Source organism: Lingula anatina, chromosome 9 (assembly GCF_051362555.1).
Source record: "Lingula anatina isolate TDL-2025a chromosome 9, LinAna3.0, whole genome shotgun sequence".
Classification (NCBI taxonomy): Eukaryota; Metazoa; Brachiopoda; class Lingulata; order Lingulida; family Lingulidae; genus Lingula; species Lingula anatina.
This window is the reverse complement of record NC_141775.1, coordinates 10288485-10302968: the sequence shown is the minus strand read 5'-3', so window position 1 is coordinate 10302968 and position 14484 is coordinate 10288485. Positions and strand designations below refer to the sequence as shown.

At 36.2% G+C, this 14484-nt stretch overlaps 1 protein-coding gene and 1 long non-coding RNA gene across 3 annotated transcripts; both read left to right on the top strand.

Moving 5' to 3' along the window:
- The first annotated feature begins 885 nt into the window (after positions 1-885).
- On the top strand, positions 886-10129 carry LOC106169421 (uncharacterized). Its single transcript, XM_086995999.1, has 9 exons — positions 886-1036; positions 2296-2435; positions 2875-3031; positions 4273-4396; positions 4763-4929; positions 5486-5555; positions 6050-6117; positions 6686-6892; positions 7182-10129. Exons 2-9 carry the CDS (start codon positions 2400-2402, stop codon positions 7835-7837), a joined length of 1485 nt encoding a protein of 494 aa, XP_086852125.1. The 5' UTR covers positions 886-1036; positions 2296-2399; the 3' UTR covers positions 7838-10129.
- Positions 10130-11307: 1178 nt separating this feature from the next.
- Positions 11308-14070, top strand: LOC147759886 (uncharacterized). Of its 2 annotated transcripts, XR_015331262.1 has the most exons (5): positions 11308-11531; positions 12001-12145; positions 12233-12296; positions 13064-13200; positions 13897-14070. It is a non-coding gene; the product is annotated as an uncharacterized LOC147759886 (long non-coding RNA). The 2 variants fall into 2 exon arrangements; XR_015331261.1 differs by having other exon boundaries at positions 11310-11531; positions 13064-14070.
- Positions 14071-14484: the final 414 nt, after the last annotated feature.

Sequence of the window (14484 nt, the reverse complement as noted above, 5' to 3'; positions counted from 1 at the left end):
GTTGACTTACATACAATGTCCTTTCTTGGGTGAATTCAAGAACTGGTGAAGAACTGCAGTTGGTGCTTTTATGTATATACTTTTTTTGCCATGTTATTAATGTCTGAGTATAAGTTTTAATTACATTAAAGCATGTTCGTTGAAAAACCAGTATATACACCGATGCTTAAGATTACCACACATTGAATTCTTGGTTTGAATTTTTAAAATTAAAAACTTAAGACTCCCAAAGCGGTGTCAATGCTTGTTATATTTGGAAAGGTTGAAGTAGATAAATTGGTGTGCTATGCACTAGCTGTTGTTTAAAGAAAATTTTGAATGTCCAATGGATAATCAGTCAAATAGCCCCACGCGCAAATTCTAAGTCTACGTAGACACTTTTTGCCTAAAAAAATTAATTCTTCAAGTTTTGATGTATTCACTTGATATTTTTCTTTTAAAGCTAACTAACTAACCAAACGCTTGCATTGGAAATGGCACATTTTCGGAGATACGTACATGCCCCCCCCCCCCCCACCCCCCACCCCCCCCGGGCTTTTCATCTTTTCAGCATTATCAAAATGTTCATCTGTGGCATATCAGCAATAGGTTTTATATCTACGCGCTAAGCCCTTGTCGACATGTACGCAAGTAAAAAAACAAAGATAACGATCTGGAGTCTCGGGTCAATTTTCTAGGACAATCTATATTATTGACTTCCAAAAACTCCCCCTAGCCCCTCCCCTAAACATCTACACTGACAAATCAGATTAAACAGTCACTCAACAAGTTAATACACAAATCTGATTTGTTCTATCTGGGGTCATGCACATTAGATTAACGTCATCTGTATCGATGGGCTTCATATATTTCCACCTGCCATTATAAAAATAGAATGATTAAAAAAATCCCCTCCAATAAAGGCCTACATGTATCCGCCATCTTAGCCAAAGGTTTATTTGCTGAAGCAGCATAGGACATCCAATTCGGTGATTTCTGAAAGTGTTTTATCTGTTATGCTTACATAAGGCCGTTCATGAGATAAAGATTGAGAAAAGTAAGTACAAGAAAGTGTAATCCGAAACATGTACGAAACACCTCGGCGCGTATTTGATCAATGTCATGTGTGTCATTTCATTTCCTTGCTGGTGATAAAGTTAAATAAGTTCAAATGGTCATATCTTAGTACTGTGTGTTTGTCTGTGTTCACCAGAGATAATTATTTATTTACTTTCATTTATTTATCTATATTGAGAGGAGTCAACCGGGAAAGGGGGGGGGGGGTATTCAACGTAACCAACTAGGGTGTTAATAAAACACGACAGCATGGTATGATCTCTGAGATTTAATGACTCGTCGCTCGGTTTTAGCAGAATCACCTCTAATATCTTTCTTGTAGGATTTGCCAAATATCTCTTAAAGCATACTACACAATACCGGGAGAAACATATTCATGCGGAGACTTATATATTACGTCCTATCCATGGAGAAAGGGTTTACATTTATCGATACGAAACACTTCCGGGTTATTCAGTAAGCCTATACCCTGGAGAGTTGATGACATGGTGCATGATGACACTAGTGTTACTGTTCCCAGCAACAAACACATAGCGTTTTGATTACGTTACCACATTGTTACATTATTATATATAAAAAAAACGTTATGGTAACGTTATGTAAATGGCGATATGTGTTTGGTGGGTTATTTGGACACTGGTGACAACACTGAGTATATGTACAGGTACATTGCAGCAGAGACGAGTAGGCGTATTCAGTCACAACAGTCACACCAGTGTTTGTCACCAAATTTCCAGGCTTACTCATGAATGAATATAATATTAATTAGATAACGGGAGTGCTAGAGTATGACTGTTTGAACAAATGTAAAATATGTAATATAGGCCTTAGTGTACCCACAATGTGTTAGAGACAGCGGTAGCACGTGTCCAGACTGTGCACATGATCAGTCTTTTATTATTATTATTAATTTTTTTTTTTACGCATAAAAGCAAGTTGCAAAGTAAAACTTAAAAATCATAATCCCGAGGTAAATAAAGCTGTACTTAGTGTAGTAACCGTTACACAGGTATAGAGAATTTATGTTTGTTTGTTTTATCTTTTTTACTTCATTTATCTAATAAATTTAGGAAGATATAGATTATCACTAGCCATGTGACCATATTTTCTCCATGGCAACATAGTTAAAGTGATAAGTACGCAGAATATAGAAAGAGCCAGGGTTAAAGCAACTTCTTCGAGTCGCTGCATATTCTGTACATAATAAAACATAAAGAACATGAGTGTGAATTATTTAAGTTTCAGGGGCGTGCAGAGATTCGCGGCCCGTGCGGCCCTCCAGTGCATCGAACACTCCGCTTAAGACTATATAGTTGGAGATAGATCGAAACGGCCACCCTTTCATGGCTTCAAACAACAATGAAAAAATTTCCTTCAAGGCAAGTCTTGCTTGAACAGAGATTTGAATCTCTAAGGAATAATTTATGGACATTTGGACTATTGAAAACCCATGTTTATCGAGAATTCCACTATGCTATGGTATATCCGAGTGGTAAAATAGTATAACCTGGTTAAATAAACGTGTTTTATTCTCTTCTTTCAATTTATTTAATGTTTCGATTTTTGATCTTTATCGGATGAGTTAAATATATCTCGCCCCAAACTTTTTTGTAACAGAAATATTTAAATTCCTGAGCAAAGGCAGATGTTCATAATAATTATAACTTTATAAGTATCTTTCAATCACTTCGGCATTAATCATCTTATATAATTATTCACTCAGACATCCACATTTTAAATTTATTTATTTCTTAATTTGTTTGTGCATACATGTACATATTGGACAATGTAATAAATTAATTTGTTTGTTTATTTTAGGATTTTATTTTGGCTATCACGGTGTTCTCTGTGACCGTTCTTGGGGTAGGCGGCCTACAGTGTGAGAATGGCTTCGTGGTGGTGACCAGGGAGAGACGGGTCGGAGATGAAATAACCATGATACAAATTTGCTGTCAAGATGTAACTTGTGGTCCAGGTAGGGCAACCTGAGTCTCATACCCTCTGCACGCCAAAATCTGCTCTCTACCAGAGTCATTTTTTAAAACCAATTTTGTAACCCTTTACCAACAGGGGCGGATTTAGAGGGGGAGGGTCGGCTTCGCATCCGCGGACCCCATTCCTTTAAAAAAAATCCTGGATCTGCCTCTGATCAAGGCACAGTTTCATTTTTAACTAGATATTCAGCGGTGTCACCCAATACCAAAATGACACCTTAATATTATTTTAGACATCAATTTTTTTTTTTCGATTTTGCACCCCAGATTCACAGATATTTTCCTGGCTTATTCAGAGCACTTTACATTGAGAAGCTTTGCACATTATTACTCAGTTAACCGATTTAAACAGCTAGACGGGCCTCAGGTAGAGCAAAGGGAATATTAATTTTTTTTCTCAGTTTACTTTTTTCCTTTTCCCTGGTAAAACAGTTTATTAATGAATTTGGTTATTTTCTATAATTAAAACATTTTGTAATTAAGTCATATATTAGCCAACAGCCATAAAATCATCATACTTTAACACGAATACCCCTCCTCTTTTTTTCCAAATTGATCCCTCTCAAGACTCCACAGGTAAATTATTAACATGAACATTTTCATGACGTTAATTTGATTGCGTTCTCTTTTTTCTTTTTGTTTTTCTCCGTACGTCAGCCTAAGCTTTAGCTTACTCATTTATTGAATTCCGTGTGTCATCAATAAAACTCGGCCCCACCTGCTGCATAAAAGGCTCGCCATTGATATTCGATGTAATGGGCTGATTATTTCCGATAAAGCTACATGAAGTTCAATTTAAGAAAAAATGGTCGCCCCACGGCTTCAAGGTTGTGAATATTTTTGTTTTCGGGGCAGAAGGCAGATGCCTGTGACGATATTTAGATAATTACCAATAAAGTTACATGAAGTTCAATTTAAGAAAAATGCTCTGTCCACGTCTTAAATCTTGTGAATATTTTTGTTTTCAGGACAGAAGGCAGCTGCCTTTGACGATATTTACCAACAAAGTTACATGAAGTTTAATTAAAGACAAATGGGTGCCGATGACTTTAAGCTTGTGGATATTTTTGTTTTCAGGACAGAAGGCAGATGCCTGTGACGATATTTAAATAATTACCAATAAAATTACATGTTCAAGTTACAAGTTCAATTTAAGAAAAATTGTCCCTCCACGACTTTAAGCTTGTGGATTTTTTTTTTTTTTTTTTTTTTTTGTTTTCAGGAGAGAAGGCAGTGGCCTGTGAGGAGGGCGACCCGTATTCCTCAGCATGTGACCCATGTGAGAAGGGCACAAGGCAGGAGGCATGGACTTCACTGGCAATGGGCGGTGGGAGCTGCATACTGAAGTATTTTTTTTTTCATAAAATTTGTATATTTTTTTTACTAAGTCTTACTTTTTACATAAAAAAAATCCATTTTAATACGAAAGTCGATCATTTACAGTATGTTTTGGGTTTGAATTATTTATATGTTGCCCTGCTATGCACCTGTGTTTAATCTATAAACACTACGCAGTTGGTAAAACAAGTTTATTGCCTTGTTCGATTTGTATGGTTTTTTAAATTGATTTACTAGCAGGCCTTATGTTTATATTCTAACTATTTATACTAGCAGATCAAGTGAAGTTTGATCTCATGCGATTAGAAACTAAATTAAGTGAGTAATTATAATAATGATGTGAATAATTTTTTATTATAATGTATAATTTACAGCGTTGACTGCAACAAGCTCTTCAGAGTCACCAAATTCGCAGGAAACTCGACTTCAAACTCTGAGTGTGGCGACTGCTTTCCCGGCTATAAAAATGCCAACAACCAGCTGATAACAAAGGAGTGTTTGGTAAATAACTGTCCGCCAGGACAGGAACCGAAACGAGATGGTAAGTGAGTCGGAGCTTTTCGGTCGTTTCCGTGTCTAGATCTCGCGAAAATGTCCGAGTATTTCAGATTTGATTGGCTGACATATATTTCATGTATAACGTCTTATTAATTAAAGAGAGACATAAAAAGTAAATGTAAAATATTTGGTAATATATCTACCGGGCACAATTAATGAACGGATAATTAAAAATTTTGATCTGTAAATTAACTTCCTAGAGATTTTAACATTTATTTTTATGCAGAAACGCATACAAATTGTTTACATGATACTTTACATATAACAAAGAAAAATGAATGAATATTTCAGTAAGAGTGCTAAAATTTCCGCTATGTAGTCTGTTGGATATAACCAACAAAATCACTTTTTTGTAATGAATATCACTTAACAGTTTTATTAGCAAGTTAACCCTTTTCACGCATTGTTGTCACAAGCATGCAGTTAGTCTTTTACTATATTTGTTTTATGATTTATGAAAGATTTAAACTTTAAAAGTTAAAAGTTTCGCCTGCGGCATGTGATTTTTAAGCTTATTTAAATGTTCTTGTTTATTTTAGGCTGTCAGAACTGTAGTTCAAAGCATTTTTCTGCCACATTGGATAATCTGCCGTGTAAGAAAAGAACGAAGTAAGCTCTTCTTTTACAGATTAACTTCAATCATTTGCTTCGTACTACTACTACTACTACTACTACTACTACTACTACTACTACTACTAATAATAATTATTATTATTATTATATACTTGGACCATACTTTATTTCAAATTTTCCAAAAATATTTCAATTTTTTTATCTTCATTAATGACTGGTAGGCCTACATGCGGAGATACACATAGTCCTATTATAACAATGCATTCATGAGTATTATTTTGTGGGGGAGACTTCGTTTAATACCACACTTTAAGACTACTAGGTCCTATTTTTTATTACTTTTTTCTGTTATCAAAAATGTTTGTCCCTTTCCTTTTCTTGATAACCTACGAGCAGTTCCGACTATATTTTATCGAACGCTTTGCGTATCTCTTATTGAAATAATTTCGCATTTGAAACAGTTACATATTGTTATTATTATTATTATTATTATTATTATTATTTGCAAATTGTCCGTTGATGTGTTACAGTTGCAGCGCAGAAGGCAAATGTACAAAAAGGGAGGGAAACATAACCCACGACAATGAGTGCAGCACAGGTAGGGGCTTGCCTTTTTCGTTTGTCAGTCATCTTTTAACCCCCCTTTACACTGCACGGCGTCCTTTGAGAGTTAAAAGAAGAGATAATACCTTACTAGCCGACAACTGAACGATTATTGAGCATTCATTTTGCAACCAAAGCTATGCTTGTGTTTCCTTTCTACGACAACACTGATGCCAGTTTCATGGTTGCACAAAGGACGTAGAAAGAACGGATTCATTATCATTGAAAGTATTGGAAAATCGTCGTTTACCCTGGAAAATCCGTTTTATTTTCCCGCCAAACGGAGGAGTTTTTCCCCTTTAAGATATTTCTTAGATATACAGTTTAAATTTATTGTATAGCCCTGTATATGTACGTGATGTCTTTTAAAACATTAAAATGTTTTCTTAACGACCATCTTCGGTTTGTTGTCGTGTGTCATATATCACTTTATTTTCAAAGTGTGTTATACATTGTATAAATAATAAACCCCGTCAAATAAGCCTTAGTTTTGTCTCAATCATGTAATTTCCAACGAGACAACTTTGTTTTCAAATGTCTTTTTTTTTGTTTGTTTGTTTCAGACGTATCTTTCTGTAAGAACGCTGCCAATGACACTACTAGCGATCAGTCTTGGTATGACTGGTACATTGTACCTATAGTATTACCTATTTTGGTGGCCATAACTGCGGCAGGAGTCATTGTGTATTGTCTTAAGAAGCGAAATATTGAGAGGAGGTGTAAGAGAGAGAAACATCCTGCATTAGCTGTCGTTATTGTGGCTGACACAGGTAAAAAAATATCTTACATGTAAGTTAAGCTGTCTGTTTTCGTGCCTGTATATTTAATGTTCACTGTGAAAAGTAAAATTCGTAACAATCTGGTTTCTTAAGAGATGCTGTATTTTTGTAAATTATAATATGAGAACTTTACATGCACATTTATATTTTGAAATAAGTACTACATTTATTAACAAAACCACAGACTTGGTTAATTATCAGATTAAATGAGCGTAGGCTATTTGTACTGAGTGACGTTTTGTGTTCATATATGAAACTACAAGTAGTGCTTTCATTTTAGGCACGCCACCAGAACAGACTACAGAAATTCTACAAGGAGCTCCCACGGAAACCCAACCGGGACATCCCACGGGCACCCTACCGGGACATCCCACGGCCGCCCAATCTGTACTTCCCACGGCCGCCCACTCGGGACATTCCACGCCCCCCCAACCGGGACATCCGACGGCCGCTCAACCGGGACATTCCACGGCTGCTCAACCGGGACATCCCACGACCACCCAATCTTTACATCCCACGACCGCCCAACCGGGACCTTCCACGACCTTCCAACCGGGAAATTCCACGGACACCCCATCGGGTAGCTACAAAAAGCCGACTGAATGTACTGAGGATCGAGAAGCTGACAAGAAGACATCACAAGCTCCCAATTCCGTGGCAGGCACGGCGTCTAACCATTCCACTGCGAAAGGTAATTTTTCTGCAGAGAACGAGTCGGGACGAGACTCCCGTACCTTTGTCAAAAGACTTAATAACACCACGGGCAACACTGGGGAAGTGGGCAATTATGGACATCCACCGCCGCCGCCACCGCCGTCGCCACCTGCGCCGCCGCCGCCAGCTCTGCCACCAATTTGTGCGGAAGCAAGTCTCGGTATCGATAGTTTGAAGTTGAGTAGTGACCCTAATCGTAACAGATATGAGGCTGTACCATAGACTACATGGTTTAAGAAGAAACATCAGATTTTGTTGTAACGGGCTCACGATGCCATATCTGTCTTTAGCTTATTATGTTTTGTATCGAACACCTATCAATTTTTAGGAATGACTGACCCAGGTCCCAAAAAAGTATAATACGTATAATAAGTATAACGACAGAAATTACAGCCAACGGAATAATTCCCAAGACAACACATTGCTAACGGGTAAGTGATCAGAAATATCGTTTAATACCCTACTCAATCAAGTCTAGCATATCACATGTAAAGCATCCATTTGTATCTTTTTATACGTGTATTTTCCTCGTCCATTTTGTTACCCCCCCCCCCTCCCCGTTAAGCATAACCCTGGTTCCACGAGTGGATGGTATGACTAAGTCATACAATACAATTAAATGTTCATTGGTTTGTATGTATGTAATTGCTAGCTTGCTTTTGTGTTTGTTTAAAAGTGTGTGCTTGTATACATTATGTGCGTGCATGTGTGACCACCTTCAAGTGTGTGTGCGTGTATGTGTGTTTGCATCTGTGTTTAACTTGGCCTACTTAAGGACCGTGTATCCAAGCAGTTACGAAATCAAAGATGCATATCATTGGCTATCCCAATATATATACATGTATATCTAAATATTCTCAACATATCTTTTAAAATTATCATAATATTATCGAATGAGGAGACTTTACAAACGTTTCGGTAGATGCACTGTACAAAGACCCTACTGTAGATAGTATAAAGCCCCCAAGGGGCATCTGTTTTATTTTTAAAGGAGCTCTAGCATTTTAATTTGACGACAGGACTTTTTCTTGCTTTCTTATGTATTGTAAAACAAGCTCTGCGCCTTGAATAAGGTGATCTTTCATTAAAATAAGTTAATTTCAACTTTTAATCATAAACTGAGTTAATCATAAAGAGTTCGCAGTTGTACAATTTTCATTAAAAACAAAATGCAGGCCTAGCAGGGACAGACTGTATCTGTCGTGTGATAGAATACTAGAGCTCCCTTGAGAATTGACTTCAAATTTTAAGTGGTATAAATTATGATATAATATGCACCCAGTACAGGTTTAACCAAAACCTACAAAGCAAACTCCAGGAAGTAGATGATATGGATATGGTTCATCATCATTATCTAGGTCAAGGTCATGTACCCTGTCTTTTGTTCACTATGCTGGCCACCATTCTCGGGAATAACATAAGTGAAAGGCGGATTGTTGCTCGGAACCAACCTCACTTCCTAGCCTGAGAATTAGGTTTCTACCCTCTACCAGGGCCACGGATTTTCACGGCTATTTTTCTTCATCACGACAGAGAATCTAGCCATCATTTAACCAGACACATATCTGTGAATATCTAGCGAAAATATCGATTTGTGACCCTGATAGAGGGTGATGTATTCCAGCTTCTTCATTTTCAAATTCCTAGGAACTTCTGTGGTGTTTTATTGAATTCACCAATCAGAAATGCAAGACTTGAATATTTACTAATAAGCGCATTCAGAACAGCGGACTAACGAATCTGCGGATTAAATATTGCGATTCACTAAACCCTTTTTTGCTTAATTCCCGATTAGACACTGAATAGATTCCCAGCGGGGAATACGCAACTAGTATTCAAGTGGGTCCAAGCCCGTAGCCAGGGGGGGGTTCGGAGTGGGTAAAATTTGATCTAGGTACATGGAGTCTTTATAGTAAAAGGTCCACTTTTTCAGAAAAAGAACCCCCCTTTTGAAATTGCTGGCTACGGGCCTGGGGTCGGCCATATTTGATCCGCGGATCTGTTAGTGCGCTGTTCTGAATGCGCTAATTGAATGTAAGTCACCAGCCCTTCAACAGGACAACGGAATTCAGATACCCAATGGGCGTTTGATAATGGTGAACTTCAATCAAGGTTGCCACTGAATGTCAGAGTGCGATAAGCGTGCACAGATACAGGTTTGATAATTAAGAAGCTGCTATACATCGTGCCTGATGCTTAGGGTATCTCTACTTCCTTGAGTTGCGCTACATTCAGCTTTAGTTAAACTTGAACTGGGTGTTCATGTGGGTGATGGAAATTTAGTAATCATTAGTTATGTGCTTGGCTTAACAAATATAATTTATTTTCATTTAGTATTGAATAATACCATTAGTTTATCTGAATTATTACATGAAGTTTCTATTACGACACTGGACAGTTTGAGCTATTTTGTCGCAAAATAATTGCACGTTTATTACCTCCTTAATCAAAGTTATTACTGCGTATGTGTGTTTGCTTCTAATAAATTGAATAAATGTCGCAAAAATAGGAAAAATTGAATAATAGTTGATTTTGTTTTTAATGCGCCACAAACTATGGAACCTTCTACTAGTACACACACACACACACACACACACACACACTTGGTGAAATAACGCTTTGTTACATGTATATAGAACATGCTAGACGAGGAACTCGTATATTGGTCACTCACTCAATAAGCACTTCCTAAGCATGCTTACAACATAGATATTGAAAAAAAAGAAACGTGTGCGTCACCCATGTTGATTAATCGTTTCCTTTATTTGGAATTTTATTTTCATTATTTATTGATCATGTTTCATGTGTACGAATATCCTTGGATACAATATTGGCTTTCTTAACTATGCACATTCTGCGTCAAGACCTTATAAGAGCAATAATAAACGGGCCTCTCGCCAGTTTCATTGTAACTCCGTGACAGGTTTCAATACACTTCGCACTTTGATAAGGACTACGAATTTGACATCTGGAAAAGGTCTAGACTGCGAAAAGAAATTGTTACGATATAATCAAATTGTAGTTTCGAGAACCTTGCGCTTTGTTTCTCAGTACAGGCGGAATATTTTCGGAATCTGGACATTTTTTATATGATGTTGTTTTTTCTTGATTCTGGTTTCCATGGTGTCCTAAAGCATATTTAGTTTGGTTGCCACTTGTGCAACCTTGGCAATATTAATATTCCATATTGCCTCCATTCCAATCAAAATATACATCCTTGCATATGAAAAGCCTTTAATCATGGCTATAAGACCATTATTTCAGCCCAACCATTTACTAGAAATTTGCTGAATACATTGAATAGTTTCACTCTTCAGACATAATTTTAGGGTTAACTACAAATTTAAAATGTTTTGCTGATTTACAATGTAGATCCCAACAATGAAGTTATATGAAACAGTTGAGACTATTGACAGTTATGCAAGATGGCTGCCAAAGCCATAACAACATATCAATTTATACAATATGTCGTTATTATTATTATTAATTTTCTTAAATACTAAATTAACCTTTATTCAGCTGTGAACTCAGGTCATATGACAGGCACTATATTCGGTTTTAATCCCGATGAATAAAGTTAAACCTCAGTTGAGAGCCCCAATTAAAAAACCTTCATGATAACAAAAATCTCTTGGTTTATTGGGGCATAGGAGTGACTACTCCACTAAGAGAAAATGTATGGACAAATCATTATAGAAAAACTGCTCAAAAAATCATCAATAAATGACTGATTTGCTCATTGATTACTTTCGTGTCACTTGTTACAATTTACCTTAACACAAATATAACAAATGTGATTGATTTTATCGTGGCATATTGCCCACCCAAGCCCATGAAACATTGAGACCTTTGAAAATATAACGGAGTTAGTTGCTTTGTCTGTTTCACGAAGAAACTGGAGGCACTGGAATAGAGTGTAAGTAAATTAGTTCTGATAAGGTTACTTTTGTTATGATATAAATTAGGTGTATTTATTTTTTAATGTTGTTTTTCGCCAGTGAAACGTTTGAGTCGATTGGCATATAGGCAAATGATCACCACTTTTTTCCGTTCAATATATATGAATTATAAAACGTAGTATTTCAGGCTTTATTACAGGATTCATGTTTACAATCCTAAAATAGTCGCCTCCATCCACCTATTACGCATAAATTTTTAACGTTTAATTTTAAAGAGAAGTTTTGGAAAGGGCATTTTTCGTTGAAATAATAAGGATAGCTTTTTAATTTGCTGCATATAAAAAGGTCTAATGCATATTTTAAAATACTTAAAAGTCTCCAATGTACGTTCCTTTAAGATTTTATCAAACAGCGTCAATATATAAACATTAATTATCTTGTATTAATACTTACATTTAACTTTTACATCATTCACTTACCAATTAGCATATTATTGACGTGACAAAAGCAAGAAACTTTGGCTGACTGCCACCAAATCGCCGAGGTATTGGCACCTACAAGAGACTGCAATTTTAACTACCATGTCAAAAGAAGTCGTATGTTAGAAGAGAATGCATTTATACGCCTTAAGGTAAATTGTGCTATTATGCAATTTTGCAAACTGTTTTATCATCTAGCTATAGCGAAATGCTTCTGATAGTGTTCTTTTTTATGTTAGGCTCGCAATGGTGAAGACTGGTCGGATAATAATGATATGTCTCGTCACGCTGCTAAATCAAACGGTAAGATTCGTATTGGAATTATTTATCTACTAATTATGTAAGTACCTGTAACTATCCTGAAAAAAAAGCATAAATTAAAAAAATCACCTGATCATGCTGATTTTCGCGCTTGACCTGCAGTTTCAAGCCAAAAGTTCAAATGGTTTTCTACTTATCGTGTTATCGGTTTTGCATTTATACTGAAAAAAGTGAAAAAAAAACAGCATAACTTTTATGAAAATGCCCCGGTCATGCTGATTTTTTTTAACTTGACCTGCGTATTATGAATATTCAACAGCGCTGTATGTTTCAAGCCAAAAGGTAAACAGGTTTTCCACTTATCGGTGAAAGTGCAAGGCGACGACAGCGGCGACGGCGACGACAGCGGCGACGGCGACGACAGACGCAGTTGACGGCTATATGTACAGACACATCTTTGTAAAAAATGAATTGGATAAAAAAAAAAACAAATCGAATATTCCAACACACAGTGATTTGTCTGAAATCAATTCACATGCACAGTTAAAAGCACTGTTTGTTGGGTTTCAATTTCTGTTCTTAGATGACGAGGTCATTGCACGGTTTGTTAAGTTTGTAATGCTTTTTCATAACTTGTATGGTTATACTTAACTAGAACGTACCATATAAGGCAGTTTTCTAGTTAGGCTAGCGGATCATATTAATTAAGATATCAGTGCACATTATTCATCTTTTTAAGCTGATAGTTTGTTTTTGGGGTATTGATGCCAAATTATCAAATTTAAAACGGTCTTTTGTTTGATACACAGGTGTGCGAGTTCCAACGATACTTCAGTTTCGACGAAATGTCATGGCGAAATTGCACCGACTGTCTTGACTTGTACAGAGAAACCAAAGAGCCTTGTAATTTAACCAGAGACACAATATGTGGTGACTGTTTTGCTGGGTAATATATTTATATATCTATTGATATATTGTCTAAATGTATTGACGATCTTCGCAGGTGGCTGATTAGTAATAAGTTGAAAATTAACGATGGAAAGTCTGAACTTTTGGTAATAAGTCAGCCACATAATCGTATGATAGCACAACAAATTCAGCTCAAAATTGGATCAAGCATTATTAAGCCAACAACCTATGCAAAAAATCTTGGTGTATTTTTAGATGGATCGCTTTGTATGAACAAACATATTGCCAGTGTATGCAGGTCAGCGGTTTTTAACATTAGGAACATAAGTGCAATTCGCAATCAGTTGTCCGACTCTGCTGCAGCCACAGTCATAAATTGTTTAGTTACATCTCGATTAGATTACTGCAACTTCATTTTATACGGTTGTCCAAAGAAACAAATTGCCAGACTGCAGCGCATTCAAAATATTTCGGCCAGATTATTAACTCGGACATCCACAAGCATACACATCTCCCCAGTTTAAAAAGTTTACACTGGCTACCTCTATACAAGGCAGAATTTTATTCAAATTTTTAGTTTTTACTCACGATGCTTTTTATGGATTGGCACCAATCTACATCAATGAATTAGTCAGTCACTATGTTCCAATGCGAAATCTGCGGTCTGTAGACCAATTGCTACTCAACCCAGTAAAAATGCGATTAAAAACCTACGGTGATATATCTTTTAAAGCTGCAGGTCCAAAGGAATGGAATCTATTACCGCTGGAAATCCGAGCAATTCAGTCTACCAAACATTTAAAAAAAGAAATCAAAACATACCTTTTTAGGAAATATTTTGATTAACTCTTAATTGGTTTTATAAATCTTGTATTAATTGCATTTAATTGTATGGAATAATGGCTGTTTTACCTAGATTTTATTTATGATATTTTATGTATTATTATTTATGATATTTTATGTAAAGTCTACTGAACATTTTAAATGGATGTTGACTTAAAATAATTTTTTTATTATTATTATTATATATGATAAAAGAAATAAAGAACAGCAGTTATTTTGCCCCGACCGGTTTCATTGCGTCTTCAGGGGTTTTTATTTATATGATGTGGTGAAGGCCTTATATGTGGATATATCAATTTTGAAATAGGAGTTAAATCGAGGTTTGGCGGTTGTAATTACTATTACACGTCTTATATATAGAGAGATACACTGTAGATATGCAACATTGGTCAAAAAGTCCCACCCCCAGTTTCATGTGCTATTATTTATAAATGATCACATCTCAGGGGTAAGTTGTTATGAATGGTGATTTTCATTC